The following is a 14,650-nucleotide window of genomic DNA, read 5'->3' on the forward strand; positions in this document are numbered from 1 at the left end:
AATCCCGCCCCGCGCCAGGAGGGTTGGTTGAGCCGCTGTTTGTGCGCTCGGGGGCCGCGACGGGAGGGCCGGGCCGGGCCGGGCGCCGAGGTACCGGGGGGGGGCGCGGGCCGGGGGGGGGCCGGGGGCAGCCGCGGGGAGGGCGGCTTCGGGTCGGGGCGTGTGGGGAGGGTTCCGGGGGCCGCGGAGGCCTGGGGCGGTGGCGGTGCCGAGGCCCGGGGGGGGTGAACTCGGGGCCGGGGGGGGCTCCGGTCCCCCCCAGGCGGAGCGCGTGGGGGCGAGGGCGGCGGGTGTCCCTCCGGGGGGCCGGGGGCTGCTGTAACCCCCCCCCCGGGTTACCCCTCCGGGCCGGGGGGCAGCTGGAGTGCTGGGAGGCACCCCCGCCCCCCCCGGCGCCGGCGGCTCGCCCGCCCCCGGGCCTGAATCCCTTCCCGGGGGAGGCAGCAGCCGCTGCCCGTTGCGGGGGTGTCCTCGCCCCCCCCCCCCCCCCCCGCCCCCAGGGACAGCGGCCGTGGGCCCCCCCTGCCGCCCGCCGCTCCCCCTTGGCCGTCCCTGGCCCCGCTGTGGGGCCCGCGGTCCCCTCCCTGCCTGTCGGGGCGCCGGGAGCGGGGGCTTCCCCGGGCCGCGGGGAGGGAGCTGGTGCGGCCGGGCTGTCCCCGGCGGAGGGATGTGGGGGGTGCCCCCCCCGCCCCCGAGCTGGTGCCCTGGGAGGTGCTGGAGCGGTAGACGTCGGGCTGGGGGCTCCTGGTGCCCGAGAGGCCCCCGGTGCTCGGGCTCGTCCCGTCTGCCCCTGCGAGACCCCGGTGTAAAATCAGATGCTCGCAGCAGGTTAAGGGGGGGGGGGAAGTGAATCACGGACGCGGAGGCCAAGAGGGCTCCTGAGATCCCTGCGGAGCGGCACCGGCCCCTGCCCGGCGAGGCCGAGCCGTCCGGTGGGTGCGCGAGGCTCCACGAGGCGTCCAGGTGAGCCGGGAGAGGCCACGGCTTTCCGCAGCCCGTTTCCCGCAACTCCCTACGGGATGCGCGTCTGCCGTGTTTTCAGCTTTCCCACCGATTTCCGCACCGGACCCGCTGTGGAGCCGCGGCTCCCCCAGAAACGGGGCTTCCCCTGCGCTTTGGCCCGGAGCTTTGGCTTCCCGAGCCTCTCCTGGCTCAGAGGAAACCTGCCGGAGGCGCTGACCGGGCCGTGGGGTTGGGCTCCTGGGCTGCGGCTTTGGCCACCCCGAGGAAGGAGGGGCGAGCGTCCCTGTCCCCGGCAAGCGGGTCTCGGTCCTTGCCGAACCTGCTGGCGCAGGGTGGGGAGCTGCCCAAATCGGTGCAAGATGGAGGGACCCGGCGCTGTCGTGGGAGAGCGGATCGATAAATGCTGGTCTGCTCTCCCGAGAAGCCGCCCGCCGGGTTCCTCTTCCAAAGGGCAACCCCTGCGGCAGCGCCGGCCCCGGACCCCCAGCTGCGGGTGTTGGGCCGGGCCGGATCCCTCGAGTCTGTGCAGGACTCGCCGTTTGTGCCGGGCACCTGCAGCGAGCGGCGGCTCGGTGCCAGAGCAGAGCCTGGATCCCTCCTGGGAGGACGGGAAGCTTCGCCGAGGTGGCCTTGAGCGTGCGCCGGCGCTATCTCGGGTGTGATGCCGGTGAGGCGTGGGGGGATGGCGTGCAGCCGAACGGGGCCGGAGCCCGTCCCTCGACCGGGCTGTGAACCGGCTCCGCGGCACGATGGCTCGAGTACGGCTGCTGTAACCGGCAGGCTTTACGTGCCGTGCGGGTCGGGGGAGAGCCGGGTCTCCGCGTCCTCCGCGGGAGCTCGCCGCCACCTTCACGTCACCGAGCCGTCGGAGCTGGCTGAGTCACGAGATCTCAATATTTCATTAGGGAGGGATGCCTAACGACGAGAGCCACGGGATGACTTTGTACGATGCTCACCGGCGTGTACTGGCTCAGGTTTGCTCCGCCAGCCGGAGCTCCCTCGGCACGGGCTGCCTGCCTGCGCGGCAAAGCCGGGCTCCCTCCGTAATCGGCAGCCCCCCAGCACCGGCTGGGTGAACCCGCGGTGGGCCGAGCCCCCGCACACCTCTGGGTGGTTGCTCGAGCGCGATTGGGACATCGGAAAAGTATCGCTGGCAACAGGAAAGCAGTTAGCCCAGACGGGCTGTTGCAACCCTCCTCTGCGAAGGATGCCCCCTTCTCCCGAGCGCGGTTCAGCCGGCGCGGCCCTCGGCACGCTCAGCCACGGGCTCGGCAGTCCCGCTGGCGGTTGGGCAGGTGGGTGAGACGCTGCCTCCGAACGCCGCGTCCCGGCGGCGCGGGGAGGCTGCGGGAGCTTTTGGGATCCCGTTTGGGAAGGGCGCTTTGGAGGAGACGGAGCGAGGCGTCCGCGGGCTCCCTGAACCTCGTCGGGCACCGGTCGACCCGTTTGCCGGTGCCGGCGCAGCCCTCGGCCGGGGAAAGCCTCCGCCGCGGCGGCGGGGAGGAGCGGATTCATCCCGGCAGGTTTTGTAGCCCCGCTCGTGGTTGTCGGCGCTTGCCGTGTCGCTCCGTAAATCTCGCTCAACCAGCAGCTAACAGTAATTGCTGATGACGCGAAAGCGCGCCAGAAATAGCTGCAGACTCCTATAGATCGAGGTATAGTCAACCCTTCACCTGTTGTGGCGATGTTTTAGTGTGAAGACCTGGTTGTCTCGGGGGTCCATGGATCTTCTGATGCCCCGAAGCCCAGCTTCGCCTGAGGGAAGCTGGATTTGAGCGTTGTATCTTCCTTAATCCCTCGGAGAAGCCCTGGTGCAGGCGGGGGGGTTTCATGGCTGCTGCGCTTTCAGTCTGTGCGTCCCGAAGCAGCTCCCGGGCAGGAGAAGCGGCTCCTTCCAGGGGCGGCCATGCCTGGGTGGTGCCTCGGGGTCCTGCTGAGCGAGGGGGGGGCGGCGAGGACGGAGCCGTCCCAGCCCCAGACGTCGGCGGCTCGGGTGAGAACAGCCGAAGCCTCGGGGCCGTTTCTCCGGCAAACCCTGGAGGGCTCCCAGCAGCCGACGGCTTCGTGGGACGGCGATGGCTTCGTCCGGGAGCTCGCTCCGCGCAGAGCTTCTCCCGGGAGCACCCACCTGAGCAGTGTGGAGGAGGCAGCTCCCACCTCGCCATCTGGAGGAGGAGGAGGAGACCCATGCGATGGCGGGGGCCGGGGGTCCGCAGACAGCGGGGGTCCACAGGCCAGGTGGCTCCCGAGGTCCCGGAAAAGGTGACTCGGGGTTTGTGCCGAACGGCTGCCAGCGGAGAGGCGCGGCGTGAGGCCGGGCGCCCGGTGAAGCCGCTTGCCGGTCCCCGCAGTCGGGGGTCCCGGCTGGTCCCTGTCCGTCGGGGCCTGCGCCGGGGCCGGCGGGGAGGAACCGTCCCCCTCCGGGCCGGAGCCCTTCGCCCGTGGCTGCCCGGCAGCTCCTCCCTTATAAATAAGCGCAGGATCTATTCTGGGCGCTCGCCGCGCGGCTCCAGCTGAAGCTGCGGAGCAGGATGACGGGACCCGGTGTCGTAAATCCCCGGTGAGCGGGTGGTGGAGATCCAACGGCGTGGTGCTGCGGAGGCCCCCCCCCCCCCCCCCGCCCGGGGCCAGCTGCTGCCTCGTGTGACGGGGCTGGGGCTGCGGCCGGGGTCTGTGCGGGTGCCCTCGACCTCCGCACCCTGCGAGGAGCCCAGGGCCGCTGCCGAAATAGCAGCGGGGCGCAGCGCGGGGGGGGGGGGGGGGGCAAGTGAGAAGAGCGGCTTTTTGGCAGGGAAGTCACCCCCGAGGAAGGAGGGAGCTGAGGCAGAGGGTGGTCTGAGGGAGCCGGGCTGCAGGACGTGCTCAGGGGCTGGCTTGGGACCCAGGCTGTCGCTCCCGGCCTGCGGAAGGGCCCGGCCCCGGCAGCGCCGGGCTGAGCTGGCAAAGGAGGGCGAGGACAGACTTGGAGAGGGCGAGGCGGGTCTGTTCCCAAAGCAGATTCCAGCAGCGGTTGCTTCAGAGCTCGGCGATATTTGCAGGGGAAGGAGCTGATCTGGCTGGCAGAGGGAAGCCAAGGGCCGAGCCGCGGACGGACGGTCGGTGAGCCGGTCCCTCTGCTTCAGCCCCGTCGCGGGGCAAGGGCGGGGGGGGGGGGGGAGGGGGCAGCGCCCAGGCTGGGCAGCCGCGGCGGCCGGTCCTGGTGAGATGCAGGGGGTCCCAGGGCGGCTGGAGCCGAAATGAGCGTCCTGCCCCGGTGCCGCCGCTGGAGCGGGTCCTGCTCTCTGCCCTGGCCTCGTCACGGGCTGCGTTGCTGCCGGGACGGGGATTTCTGCTCGGAATAGTTAAAATACTTGTAAAATCTTCAGCCCTGCCTCTAAGCTCGTGAGAGTAACGCTTGGCTGGAGCGATCCTGAACCTCATCCCGTGCCCGGCCTCATCCTGTGCGAGCTCTCCCGACGCCGTTCTGGATCAAACCAAAGAGAACCGGCAGGAGTCTGGCAGCCGGGCTGCGCCGGCTGCTTCCCGGCGGCTCGTGCCGAGCCGCGCTCGGGATGCTGCCGAGGCCGTTGCCGAGCCGTCCCTCTCCTGAGCGGTGCTGGAGGAAGGAGGCAGCGTTCCCTGCACCCGGCGAGCGCCGCGCCGATGAGTCTGTGTTCCCAGGGCTTTGCTGTGCCTCGGGGGAGGCGAGGGCGATCCCCCTTCTCCTGGAGGGGTCCGGGAACGGCTGGTCGGGGTCCGTGTTAGCGAGCGTTTCCTACCGGGCTTGTCCGGCTTTAGCCCTGCTTACGTCTTCAGGCAGACGGGGAAGGGGAACCGGCAACAAACGACTTTCCGCTTGTCGGTTCTGGTCTCTGCGATCCTCGTCCTGTCGCCTGCCTGGCCCCGCCGGCGCGGGTGAATCTCTGCTGCGGCCCCGCAACCTTGGGACCGGAGCGCGACAAGGGAGGGCGAGATTAGCGCCTGAAGGAAAACACAAATCCCGCTTTCTCCCGCTGTTCTCTGGGCGTGTGAACCACGGAAGCCGAAACTCCGGCTGCCCAGTGACCCTCGGGTTTTGTCTCCGAGTGCCCCCTCCCAGCGCCCCCCCCCTCGGGCTTCGAGGAGCCGCGTCGTTCCGGGTGCTGCGCTTCATCCCGCTGACGCCCGGATTTGAGCGGGCAGCCTGCTCCCCGGCCGGGATCGCGAGTGCCGGCTGCCTGGGGGCAGAGGGCAGCTCCAGCCGGGCAGAGCTGCCCAGCCGGCCGCGGGCTGGTGCCGGTGGGGCGCACGACCGGCTGCCGGTGGCGATGCTTTATGCTGGGGTTGGGGGATGCAGTCTGCACCCCCAGCCCAAGCGGCTCCGTCAGACCCCTGCTGCTCTTGTCCAGTGTGGAAAACAAAGCAAAAACGGGGGCGGAGGGGGTGGGGGGGTAACCAAACCAGGACCGAGGAACCTTAAGGCAGAGCTGGGGAGTTTGTTTCCAACCCCTCCTCCCGGCCGGCTGGCGGGGAGGCAGCCGGAGCCGTTGTGGCATCTCCCCGGCTGCCGCATAAAGACGAGCGGTCCGGGCCTGGAGCTGCTCGCTGCCGGCCGGCCGGCCGCTCTCCTGCCGCCCCTTCCCCGCTGCCCCGGCTCCTCGTCTCCGGCGGCGCAACGCGGCGCGTCCCGGCCCGGGAGCCGCTCGCCGGGAGCGGGAGGGCTGGGAGGACTGCTGACTCACTCCCAGCCGCCTCGGCCGCGAGGATCCCGTCTGCCTGGCTCTCGGATTAGCTCCTGCCGACCAATTTACTGCTCCGTGAAATCCCTCTGGAACAGAGGCTGGGGGAGCGGAGCCGTGGCCTGCGGGTCTGCGCCACGTGCTGCTGCGGGGCGCCTGGGGAAAGACCCCACGTGGGGGGAAAGACCCCGGAACGAGGAGCGTGTTCTAGCTTGAGGCAAGAAGAGTTTTGCCCGCTAAGGGCTCGGCAGAGCCTGTCCCCGTGGAGGTGATGCCGTCGCGGGGGGGGACGCGGGGGCACCGCGCCGTTGTGCGTTCAGCGTGCCGACGGCTCTTCTCCTCCTCCCTTCAGGACAGCCGAGCGGATCAAAGGCCAGCACCCTGCACCCAGCCCCTGCCCGGCGCGGACACGCCTCGGTGCCTTCCCGGCTCTCCGGTTAGCAGGGCGCGCGGCGCCAGCAGCACCCAGGCCATGACCAGCAGAGGAGCCCGCCAGGCCGAACGGGCAGTCCCAAGCCAGTAAAATCTGTCAGTTCAAGCTGGTGCTGCTGGGCGAGTCGGCGGTGGGGAAATCCAGCCTGGTGCTGCGCTTCGTCAAGGGCCAGTTCCATGAGTACCAGGAGAGCACCATCGGCGGTGAGTCGGCGAGAGGCGCCCGTCGTGGGGGCTCCAGCACCCTCCAGTAACGCTCTCGGGCGCCCGCAGCCCCATCGCCACGGCTTTGCCTTGCGCCGGTTTTGCTTCCCATTAAATACAAGCCCGCGGTACGTGGACCAGGCCCGCGGCAGCCGGCGTGCCGCGTTGCGGGGCCGGCTCTGGCCCCGGTCCCCGCGCCTCGTCCTGCCGTCTCGTGGCGGCGGGTGGTGACGCCTCGGTGGATGCGGTGGTCTCCGGGCTGCAGCCGGTGCGGGAGCCCGTGCTGTAAGCACGCCGCTCGCGCGGAGCGGACGGGATTTTTTTTTTATTTATTTGGTGATTTTTTTTCCTCCGCAAGCCGGGCTCGATGTGACGGTCCCGGAGCCGGCTGCGGCGTCGGGGTGCACCCAGGTCCGCATCCCTTCCGGGGCCGGACTGGGGGTGTGGGGAGGGTTCCCCGCTGCCCATTGGGTACCTGCCCGCAGCGGGGCTGGCCGACGCGATGCTAACTCCGTCTTTCCTCCCGGCAGCGGCGTTCCTTACACAGTCCGTCTGCCTGGATGACACAACGGTAAAGTTTGAGATCTGGGATACGGCCGGCCAGGAGAGATACCACAGTCTGGCCCCGATGTACTACCGGGGGGCGCAAGCTGCCATCGTGGTCTATGATATCACCAACCAGGTAGGGTCCCTCTCCGCGCTCCTCGGCTGCCAGGCGCGAGGCACCTCGGTTAAACCCCCCGGGAGCGAAGGCCTGTGCGGCTCAGGGGGCGCTCGTGGCTTGCGGGGGTCTCCCGGGGGCCACCTCCTCGCAGGGAGGCGGGGGCGGCTCTTGCCGTGGCGGGGGTCCCTCTAAGACGCCCACCTTGCAGCGCAGCGGTGGGACGAGCCTTGAGTTCCCACCTCTGCTCCTAGGAAACGTTTGCACGGGCGAAGACATGGGTGAAGGAGCTGCAGAGACAAGCCAGCCCCAGCATCGTGATCGCCCTGGCAGGCAACAAGGCTGACCTGGCCAGCAAACGCATGGTGGAATATGAAGTACGTGTCGGCCCGGGGCTCCTCCGGGCCCGTGCGAGCTCCCATCCCCGTCCCCCCCTCGGCGCCGCCACGGGCGACGTGCCGGAGCTTCGGCCGCCGGACCCTCACCCGGCTGCTCGCGTCTCTTGCAGGAGGCGCAGGCCTACGCAGATGACAACAGCCTATTGTTCATGGAGACGTCGGCCAAGACAGCGATGAATGTGAACGACCTCTTCTTGGCCATCGGTGAGGCTCCGGGAGCGGCTGGGGGGCGAGGGCGGGGTGTAAGGGGGTCTCCCCTCCCGCCCTCAGAGTTTTTTGGGAGGCTGAGCAGAGCGGGTGTCTGTCCTGCCCTCCGGTGAGCGCGGCTCCTCGTGGCCCGGCCGTAGCTGTGCCACGGGCTGCGGTGCTGCTACCGGGGCTCGGCAGCGAGGCGCATGGAGCCGACGCTCGGTGCGAGAGCAGCTCGAAGGGAAACTGCTCTTTCCCCCCGGGGAAGCGCCTGGCAGGCGCCTGGGCCTCGCCGGTGCGGCCGGGATGGCTTCAGGGCCTCCGCTGCGCTGGAGGCAGGGCCCTGCCGGCTCCCTCTGCCTGCCCCGAAGCCTGCAGCAGCGGGGCTGTGCCGCGGGGACGGTCCCCGTCCCGTTCCCGCCGCCATTTCGCCCCTCTTCCCCCTCCAGCCAAGAAGCTGCCAAAGAGCGAGCCCCAGAGCACGAGCGGAGCGGCGGGCAGGAGCAGAGGCGTGGACCTGCACGAGCAGAGCCAGCAGAACAAGAGCCAGTGCTGTAGCAACTGAAGGGCGGCCTCCGCCAGCGCCCGCGCGAGAGGAAGAGCTAAGATATAACCTCCATCCCCGTCCACCACACCTCACCTCCATAACGGCACACCGAGAAACCCGTCTGAACCAAAACCCTCCCGAGAGCTCCCTCTAACTGCACTTTTTAACGCTTCAAAACCACCACCAGACACCCGTTACCACCATCCCGAAGGCAGTGGAACTAGATCAGCCGGGGACTTAACTTCCAAAAAAAAACAAACTCTTCTTCACTTTGTATTATAGGTGCAAATAGCGACCTAACGCTCTGATTTCTCCCTCCGTCCTCCTCCTCCTCCTCCCTCTCCCACCTCCCTCTCTGCTTTGGTAAACCTGTGTTCCCGTTAACGTCTCTCCTTCCACCCTCCCCGTAGAGCTGGGGCGGGGAAGAGACCCGAGGAGGTGGCAGCGTCGGCCTCGGAGGTTCGTGTTGTGGCGAACCAGCTGGAACCGGAGACCTCCAGAAAACACGGGATTTTTCCGAGGGGGTCTGTCATGGATTTCTTTTTTAATTTCCCCCCCCCACCCCACACCCCTCCTGTTCCTTCTGTTCGGCTGTCGGGGGGGGAGGAAAGCTGCGGTGTCCTTAATTTCTTCCTAGGTGGCCTTTTTTTTTTTTTCTTTCTTTCTTTCTTTTGCTGGAGGATCGGAAGTGCCTGGGGACTTTTTATAGGGGGAGGGGGGAAGCGGGGCGACCGCTGGACCCTGAGCACCCGTCGCCGTGAAGCCAACCACGAGCCACCCTTCCCCACCTTCGCCCGTAGAGCTGTCGCACGTTACCGCCGCGGCCGCGTCCCTCCGGCGATCCCCACGCGGTCGGGGCGCGAGCGAGCGGCCGCGCCGGCGGCGATGAACCCGCCCATCTCTCTCCTCTTGCTCCACGATTTGTCCCCGTCCCCCCTGGCCGGCGGCGGGCGAGGGATGTCTCTGGTTTGCACTTTAGTCGTGGAAACGTCCCGTTAAGATGCACCTTGGGGGTTTTTCTTTTTGTTGTTCTTTCGGTCCTCGTGGGTCCCGGCCCCCGGGGGCGGCGGAGGGGGAGGGAGGCCCCCCGCTGACTTCGTTTTGTTTCTGCTTTCCCTAAGGAGCGTTCTCGGCTGGAGAAACCCTCGGTCGCGGCGCGGCCGCGCTCGGGAGAGTCGGGACGTTGCCAGGCGCCGTCGGTCGGTCGGTCCCAGCAGCGGAGTGAAAGGCCCCCACGGAGACAACCCCCTCTCTGGGGGGGGGGGGGTGTGGGGGGGAGGCAGGTGGCACCCCTGGGCGCTGCGCAGGCGCCTCTGGTCAGGGCGCCGCAACGCGCGGGGACACCCCAGAGCGGGGACACCCCCATGCGGGACACCCCGAAGCGGCGGCGCGTCTGCAGAGGGCAGAGCACCCTCCGGGCGATGGGTCCCTCGCTCCGCAGCCGGTGCTGGCTGGGGCCTGATCCTGTCGCTCCCAGCGCCTGTCGGGAGCACCCCCCTGTCTGCCGGCCTCTGGGGTCGGGCCGGGCTTCCCGGGCCCTCCCCAGGGGGGGGTCCTGCTTGCAGGGTGGGGGGGCTCTGGGGACCCCCCAGGGCCCACGGGGTCAGCGTGGGACCCGCTCGCTCCCGGGGCCGTGGCTGTGGGGCGGAGGGACCCGTCTCATATGAAGCCCCCCCACCGCGGGGGCAGAGCCTGCAGGCAGATAAACCCCCGGCCCCCACCGTGGGTCAGCCCCCCCCCCCCCCGAGGGACTGTCTGGCTTCCCTCGCATCCCCACTGCCGCCGTGCCGTGCCGGCGGAGCCTCGTGCCGCGGCGTGGGCGACGCTTGTGGCTTCTCTCGGGCTGGGGGTCCGGCTGGTGGAGCCCCCCCCCCCCTTCCCCGAATCGGTGACTTGTATTTAACCGGGGCTGGGGGACCCCATTCCCCCCCGCCGCGGTGACCCTAAACCGCCCAGACGATGCCGGCAGCGCCGCCTCTTCTTCCCCCCCCCCGCCTCCGCCCCGTCTTCTGGCCAAAACCCTGGACCAAATGGGGACACTGCAGCTTTTCTCGCTCTTTTCTTTTTCTTCTGCTGCTTCTCCGATAATAATTATTTTATTTTATTTCTTTTTTTTTGGTTTGGTTTGGGTTTTCCCCCCCCCCCTTTCTTTTGCTCCTCCATCGCATTTAAATAACAATCATGGTAACAGAACTCAACCGCCGGTTTACCGATGTATTTAATGTAAGTAAAACCAAACAACAAAAAAAAAAAGGAAAAACACCCTCTGTGTGCTCAGGGAGGGGTTGGGGGGGGTGGGGGGGTTGGACACCACCTCTCCCGGCTGTTGGCACCGGGAAGGAGCCGGAGCCGTCGCTCCGCGACGGCTCCGGCTCCTTCCCGGTGCCAACAGCCGGTGCGAGGCCCCAGCCCTGCCCTGATAACGTTTATCGGAGCGGCCAGCTGGGCGGCGGCCCCCTCCCGGGTGTTGGCCGACGCTCGCCCGGGGAGAGGAACGGGACGGATCCCGGGGAACCGGCAGGGGGGGGGGGGGGGGCGACCCGGTGGCACAGCTGGCCCTTTAAATCCCTTCGCCGTTGCCCCTTTAAATCCCTTCGCCGTTGCCCCTTTAAATCCCTTCGCCGTTGCCCCTTTAAATCCCGCCCCTGGTGCCCCCCCCCCGCTTGCGGGTGTGAGCCACGCCCACGCCGCCCCTTCGGGGCCGGGAGGGGGGCGTGGCCGGCGGGCCCGGGCCCGCGCCCCCCGTTGAGGCCACGCCCATCGGCCCCTCTCTTAAAGAGGCAGAGGCCGGGCGGGAGCTCGCGCTAACGGAGCCGTAACGCAGGTGCGCGGCGGACCGGGACCCGGGGCGGGGGAGGGGGGGGGGAGAGACACGGGGGACGGGGACACCGCACCGGAGCGGGAGGGTCGGGGAGGAGCGGGGATGCCCCACGCAGGTCCCTGGTGCCCGCTTCCCCCGGGGCCGTTGGGGGCTCCCCCGGGGCCGGTTCCCGGTAACGGTGCCCGGTGCCCGCCCCAGCCGCTCTCTCCCGCCCAGGTGCCGCCGCGATGCTGCTGCTCCGAGCCGTCGCCGGGCGCAGGTAGGAGCCGCCCCGTCGGGGCTCCCCGCGGACCCCGGTGCTGCCGCCGCCGCCCCCCCCCCCACCCCCCCGCCCCGGTCTCAGCTCCGCTCTCCCCGCAGGCTCCCGCCGCTGCCGCTGTCCTGCCGCGGCTGCTCACGGTTCCCCCCCGGCGGTCCGGCCGCGGGGGGACGCCGGGGGGCGGCCCCGGTGCTGGCGGCGCTGCTGGGCCTCGGAGCCGTCCTGGCCTACGGAGAGCGGCGGCGGCGGGTGAGCGGGGGGAGTCCGGGGTGGGGGGGGGGGCGGCACCGGGGGGGGAGAAGCACCGGGACGGTGAGGTCCCGGGGGGGGGGAGCACCGGGATGCCCGGATCCTCCGGGGGGGCGGACACCCCTGTGTCCTTCTCTGGGACAGGGGCACCGCGGGGGGGGGCTGAGTCCCGGGGGGGGGGGCGTCAGCGGGGTCCCAGGGGTGCAGCACCGGGGGGGGCTGGATCCTGGGGGGGCGCAGCACCGGGATGCCCGGATCCTCTGGGATACCCCCCCCCCGCTCCTTCTCTGGCACAGGTACACTGGGGTCCAGCTGGGGGGGGGCAGGGGGTGCCACGTCCCCCCCCCCGGCTGCGGGTCACCACACCGGGGTGCCGGGTTTGGGGGGGAGACCTCGGGGTCCTGGCGGGGGGCAATGGGGGCACCCCCCGGGGAGGGGACACCCCCCCCCCCCGGGGAGGGGGCAGCGGGTGCAGCGTTCCCCGCTGACGGGGCCGGGGTCCCCCAGGGCGCCCAGGCGGCCCAGGCCACCCCCGCCCCCCGCTACCCCCTGTACACGCGGGAGGAGGTGGGGCGGCACCGCTCCCCCCGGGACCGCGTCTGGGTGACCCACGGCACCGAGGTCTTCGACGTCACCGACTTCGTGGAGCTGCACCCCGGGGGGGCCGACAAGCTGCTGCTGGCGGCCGGCGGGGCCCTGGAGCCCTTCTGGGCCCTCTACGCCGTCCACAACCAGCCCCACGTCCTGGAGCTGCTGCGGGAGTACAAGGTGGGGGAGCTGGACCCCAAGGAGGCGCCGCCGGCCCCCGACGCCGCCCAGGACCCCTTTGCCAGGGACCCCCCCCGGCACCCCGGGCTGCGCGTCAACAGCCAGAAGCCGTTCAACGCGGAGCCGCCGGCGGAGCTGCTGGCCGAGCGCTTCCTGACCCCCAACGAGCTCTTCTTCACCCGCAACCACCTGCCGGTGCCGGCGGTGGACCCCGGCTCCTACCGGCTGCGGGTGGAGGGGCCGGGGGGCCGGGCCCTCTCGCTGTCGCTGGCCGAGCTGCGCAGCCGCTTCCCCAAGCACGAGGTGACGGCCACGCTGCAGTGCGCTGGCAACCGCCGGGCCGAGATGAGCCGCATCCGCCCCGTCAAGGGGCTGGCGTGGGACATCGGGGCCATCAGCACGGCCCGCTGGGGCGGCGCGCGGCTGCGCGACGTCCTGCTGCAGGCCGGCTTCGAGGCGGAGCGGGAGGGCGAGTGGCACGTCTGCTTCGAGGGGCTGGACGCCGACGCTGGGGGGGCCCCCTACGGCGCCTCCATCCCCTACGGCCGCGCCGTCAGCCCGGCCGCCGACGTGCTGCTGGCCTACGAGATGAACGGCGAGGAGCTGCCCCGCGACCACGGCTTCCCCCTGCGCGTGGTGGTGCCCGGCGTGGTGGGCGCCCGCAGCGTCAAGTGGCTGCAGCGCGTGGCCGTCAGCCCGGCCGAGAGCCCCAGCCACTGGCAGCAGAACGACTACAAGGGCTTCTCCCCCTGCGTGGACTGGGACACGGTGGACTACTCGTCGGCGCCCGCCATCCAGGAGCTGCCGGTGCAGTCGGCCATCACCCACCCGCGCCCCGGGGCGGCGGTGCCGGCGGGGGAGCTGACGGTGAAGGGCTACGCCTGGAGCGGGGGCGGGCGGGAGGTGGTGCGGGTGGACGTCTCGCTGGACGGCGGCCGGACCTGGCAGGTGGCGCGGCTGGCGGGCGAGCGGCCGGCGCCGGGTCGCGCCTGGGCCTGGGCGCTGTGGGAGCTGCAGGCGCCGGTGGCGGCGGGCGCCGAGCTGGAGATCGTCTGCAAGGCGGTGGACGGCAGCTACAACGTGCAGCCCGACACCGTGGCGCCCATCTGGAACCTGCGCGGGGTCCTCAGCAACGCCTGGCACCGCGTCCGCGTCACCGTCGGCCACTGACCGTCCCGGCAGCTTTCCCCGCTCGCCCGCGGCCGCGGCGGCTCAAAGGTCGCCGCTTTTTACAGCCCCCGACGTGTGAAAGTGGCTCCATAAAGATTGCGCAGTTTTATGGACTCAGCGGTTTCCTGGGGCAGCGCCGCCGTAGCGGGACGGGGATGGGGGTGGGGGGCGGCCCTGGGGGGGACCCCCCCCCCCCCGGCCCTACACACCGTCTGCCCCCCTCTGCCGCGGGACCCCTCTGTCCCCGGGTAACCCTGGGACCCCCTGGGACCCTACATAGCCCCGACCCTATGGGATTCACGCCAGGACCCCACAGCCTCCCCGTGGGACCCCCAGGGCCTGTACGGCCCCCACAGCCCCCCCCCGGCCCTGCGGCCTCCCTGCCCCGAGGGGGGACCCTCCCCGGCCCCACAGACCCCCCCCGGCCCCCGGCGCCGCTCACGGGCGCCCCTTGATGGCCGCCTCCGGGAGGGGGGGGGGGGGGATGTCCCGCTGAGCCCGGGGTCCCGGTACCTCTCGGTGCGTCGCCGCTCCGGCCCGTCGCCGCCGTATCCGTTACCGATTATCGGTTATCGATTATCGGTTATCGATTACCGTCCCCGCACAAGCCCCCCGGGTCCATCGATGCCCTCGGCCCTCCGCCCCGCGCTCGGCGCTCTCGGCGCTCCGCTGCCCGCCCCTGGGCAGCCGGCGGCCGCTCGATGCGCCGGCGCTCGGCTGAGCCCCCCGTGCCGGCCCATGGCGGCCGCGGCGCCCCCCTCCCGGCGGCTCGAGGGCGTCGGCGCTCGGCTGCGCGGCCTGGCTGCGCGCGGGGGCCGGAAGTGGCTCGGGGCGGGCGGGGGGGCCCGGGCCCTCCTCAGGTGAAGCCGCCGCCGATGGAGCCGCCGCCGCCGCCGAGCCCCTGAGCCCCCCCCGCCGCTCCCCCACGCCCCGCGGCCGGGCCGGGCCGGGGGGGCCCTCCCCGAGCCCCGCCGGTGAGAGGGGGGCGCTGTCGGGGGGCCGGGCGGGGTGGGGGGCGGCTGGGCCGGGGCCGCTGTCCTGGGCGGGGGGCGGGGGGGGGGGCTGTCAGGGGGCGGGGGTGATTGGGCCGGGGGGGAGGGGGGGCAGCTGGTTTTGGGGGGGACGGTGGGGTGCGACCAGGCCGGGGGGGGGCTGTCTGGGGTGGGGGGCGGTGGGGGGAGCCGGGCCGGGGTGTGCGCCGGGGGGGGGGGGGGGGCTGCGGGAGCTGCCCTGGGGGTCGGGGGTCTCTTCTGGGGGGGCTGGCTGGGGGAGGGGGGGCGTCAGCTCTTGGC

General features: G+C 71.3%; 3 protein-coding genes across 4 annotated transcripts in view; all 3 read left to right on the forward strand.

The window, feature by feature from the left end:
* Positions 1–3,504: 3,504 nt before the first annotated feature.
* Positions 3,505–9,109, forward strand: RAB5B (RAB5B, member RAS oncogene family). Its single transcript, XM_076360581.1, is given in 7 exon segments — positions 3,505–3,523; positions 6,013–6,150; positions 6,152–6,296; positions 6,827–6,978; positions 7,212–7,334; positions 7,466–7,559; positions 7,994–9,109. Coding segments are annotated over 6 exon segments (648 nt in total). The 5' UTR covers positions 3,505–3,523; positions 6,013–6,132; the 3' UTR covers positions 8,110–9,109.
* A 1,771-nt stretch (positions 9,110–10,880) lies between these two features.
* Positions 10,881–13,465, forward strand: SUOX (sulfite oxidase). 2 transcript variants are annotated; one of them, XM_076360547.1, is made up of 4 exons: positions 10,881–10,915; positions 11,129–11,171; positions 11,273–11,420; positions 11,928–13,465. In XM_076360547.1, the coding sequence occupies exons 2-4, from the start codon at positions 11,140–11,142 to the stop codon at positions 13,356–13,358; spliced, it is 1,611 nt and encodes a 536-aa protein (XP_076216662.1). In that variant the 5' UTR covers positions 10,881–10,915; positions 11,129–11,139; the 3' UTR covers positions 13,359–13,465. The 2 variants fall into 2 exon arrangements, with proteins under 2 accessions (XP_076216662.1, XP_076216663.1); XM_076360548.1 differs by lacking the exon at positions 10,881–10,915 and having other exon boundaries at positions 11,064–11,171.
* Positions 13,466–14,272: 807 nt separating this feature from the next.
* IKZF4 (IKAROS family zinc finger 4) overlaps positions 14,273–14,650 on the forward strand; it is a 29,336-nt gene continuing 28,958 nt past the window's right edge. The window contains 1 exon segment of the mRNA XM_076360594.1: positions 14,273–14,332. The gene's annotated coding sequence lies outside the window, so the exon portion shown is untranslated.

This window comes from Aptenodytes patagonicus, chromosome 27, assembly GCF_965638725.1.
Source record: "Aptenodytes patagonicus chromosome 27, bAptPat1.pri.cur, whole genome shotgun sequence".
In the NCBI taxonomy this organism is placed as follows: Eukaryota; Metazoa; Chordata; class Aves; order Sphenisciformes; family Spheniscidae; genus Aptenodytes; species Aptenodytes patagonicus.

Excerpts from the sequence above, each read along its gene's own strand:
- SUOX (XM_076360547.1), top strand. The coding sequence starts at position 11,140 with ATGCTGCTGCTCCGAGCCGTCGCCGGGCGCAG. Across the intron at positions 11,172-11,272 it reads CGAGCCGTCGCCGGGCGCAG|GCTCCCGCCGCTGCCGCTGT; the intron begins GTAGGAGCCGCC and ends CTCTCCCCGCAG. Across the intron at positions 11,421-11,927 it reads ACGGAGAGCGGCGGCGGCGG|GGCGCCCAGGCGGCCCAGGC; the intron begins GTGAGCGGGGGG and ends GGGGTCCCCCAG.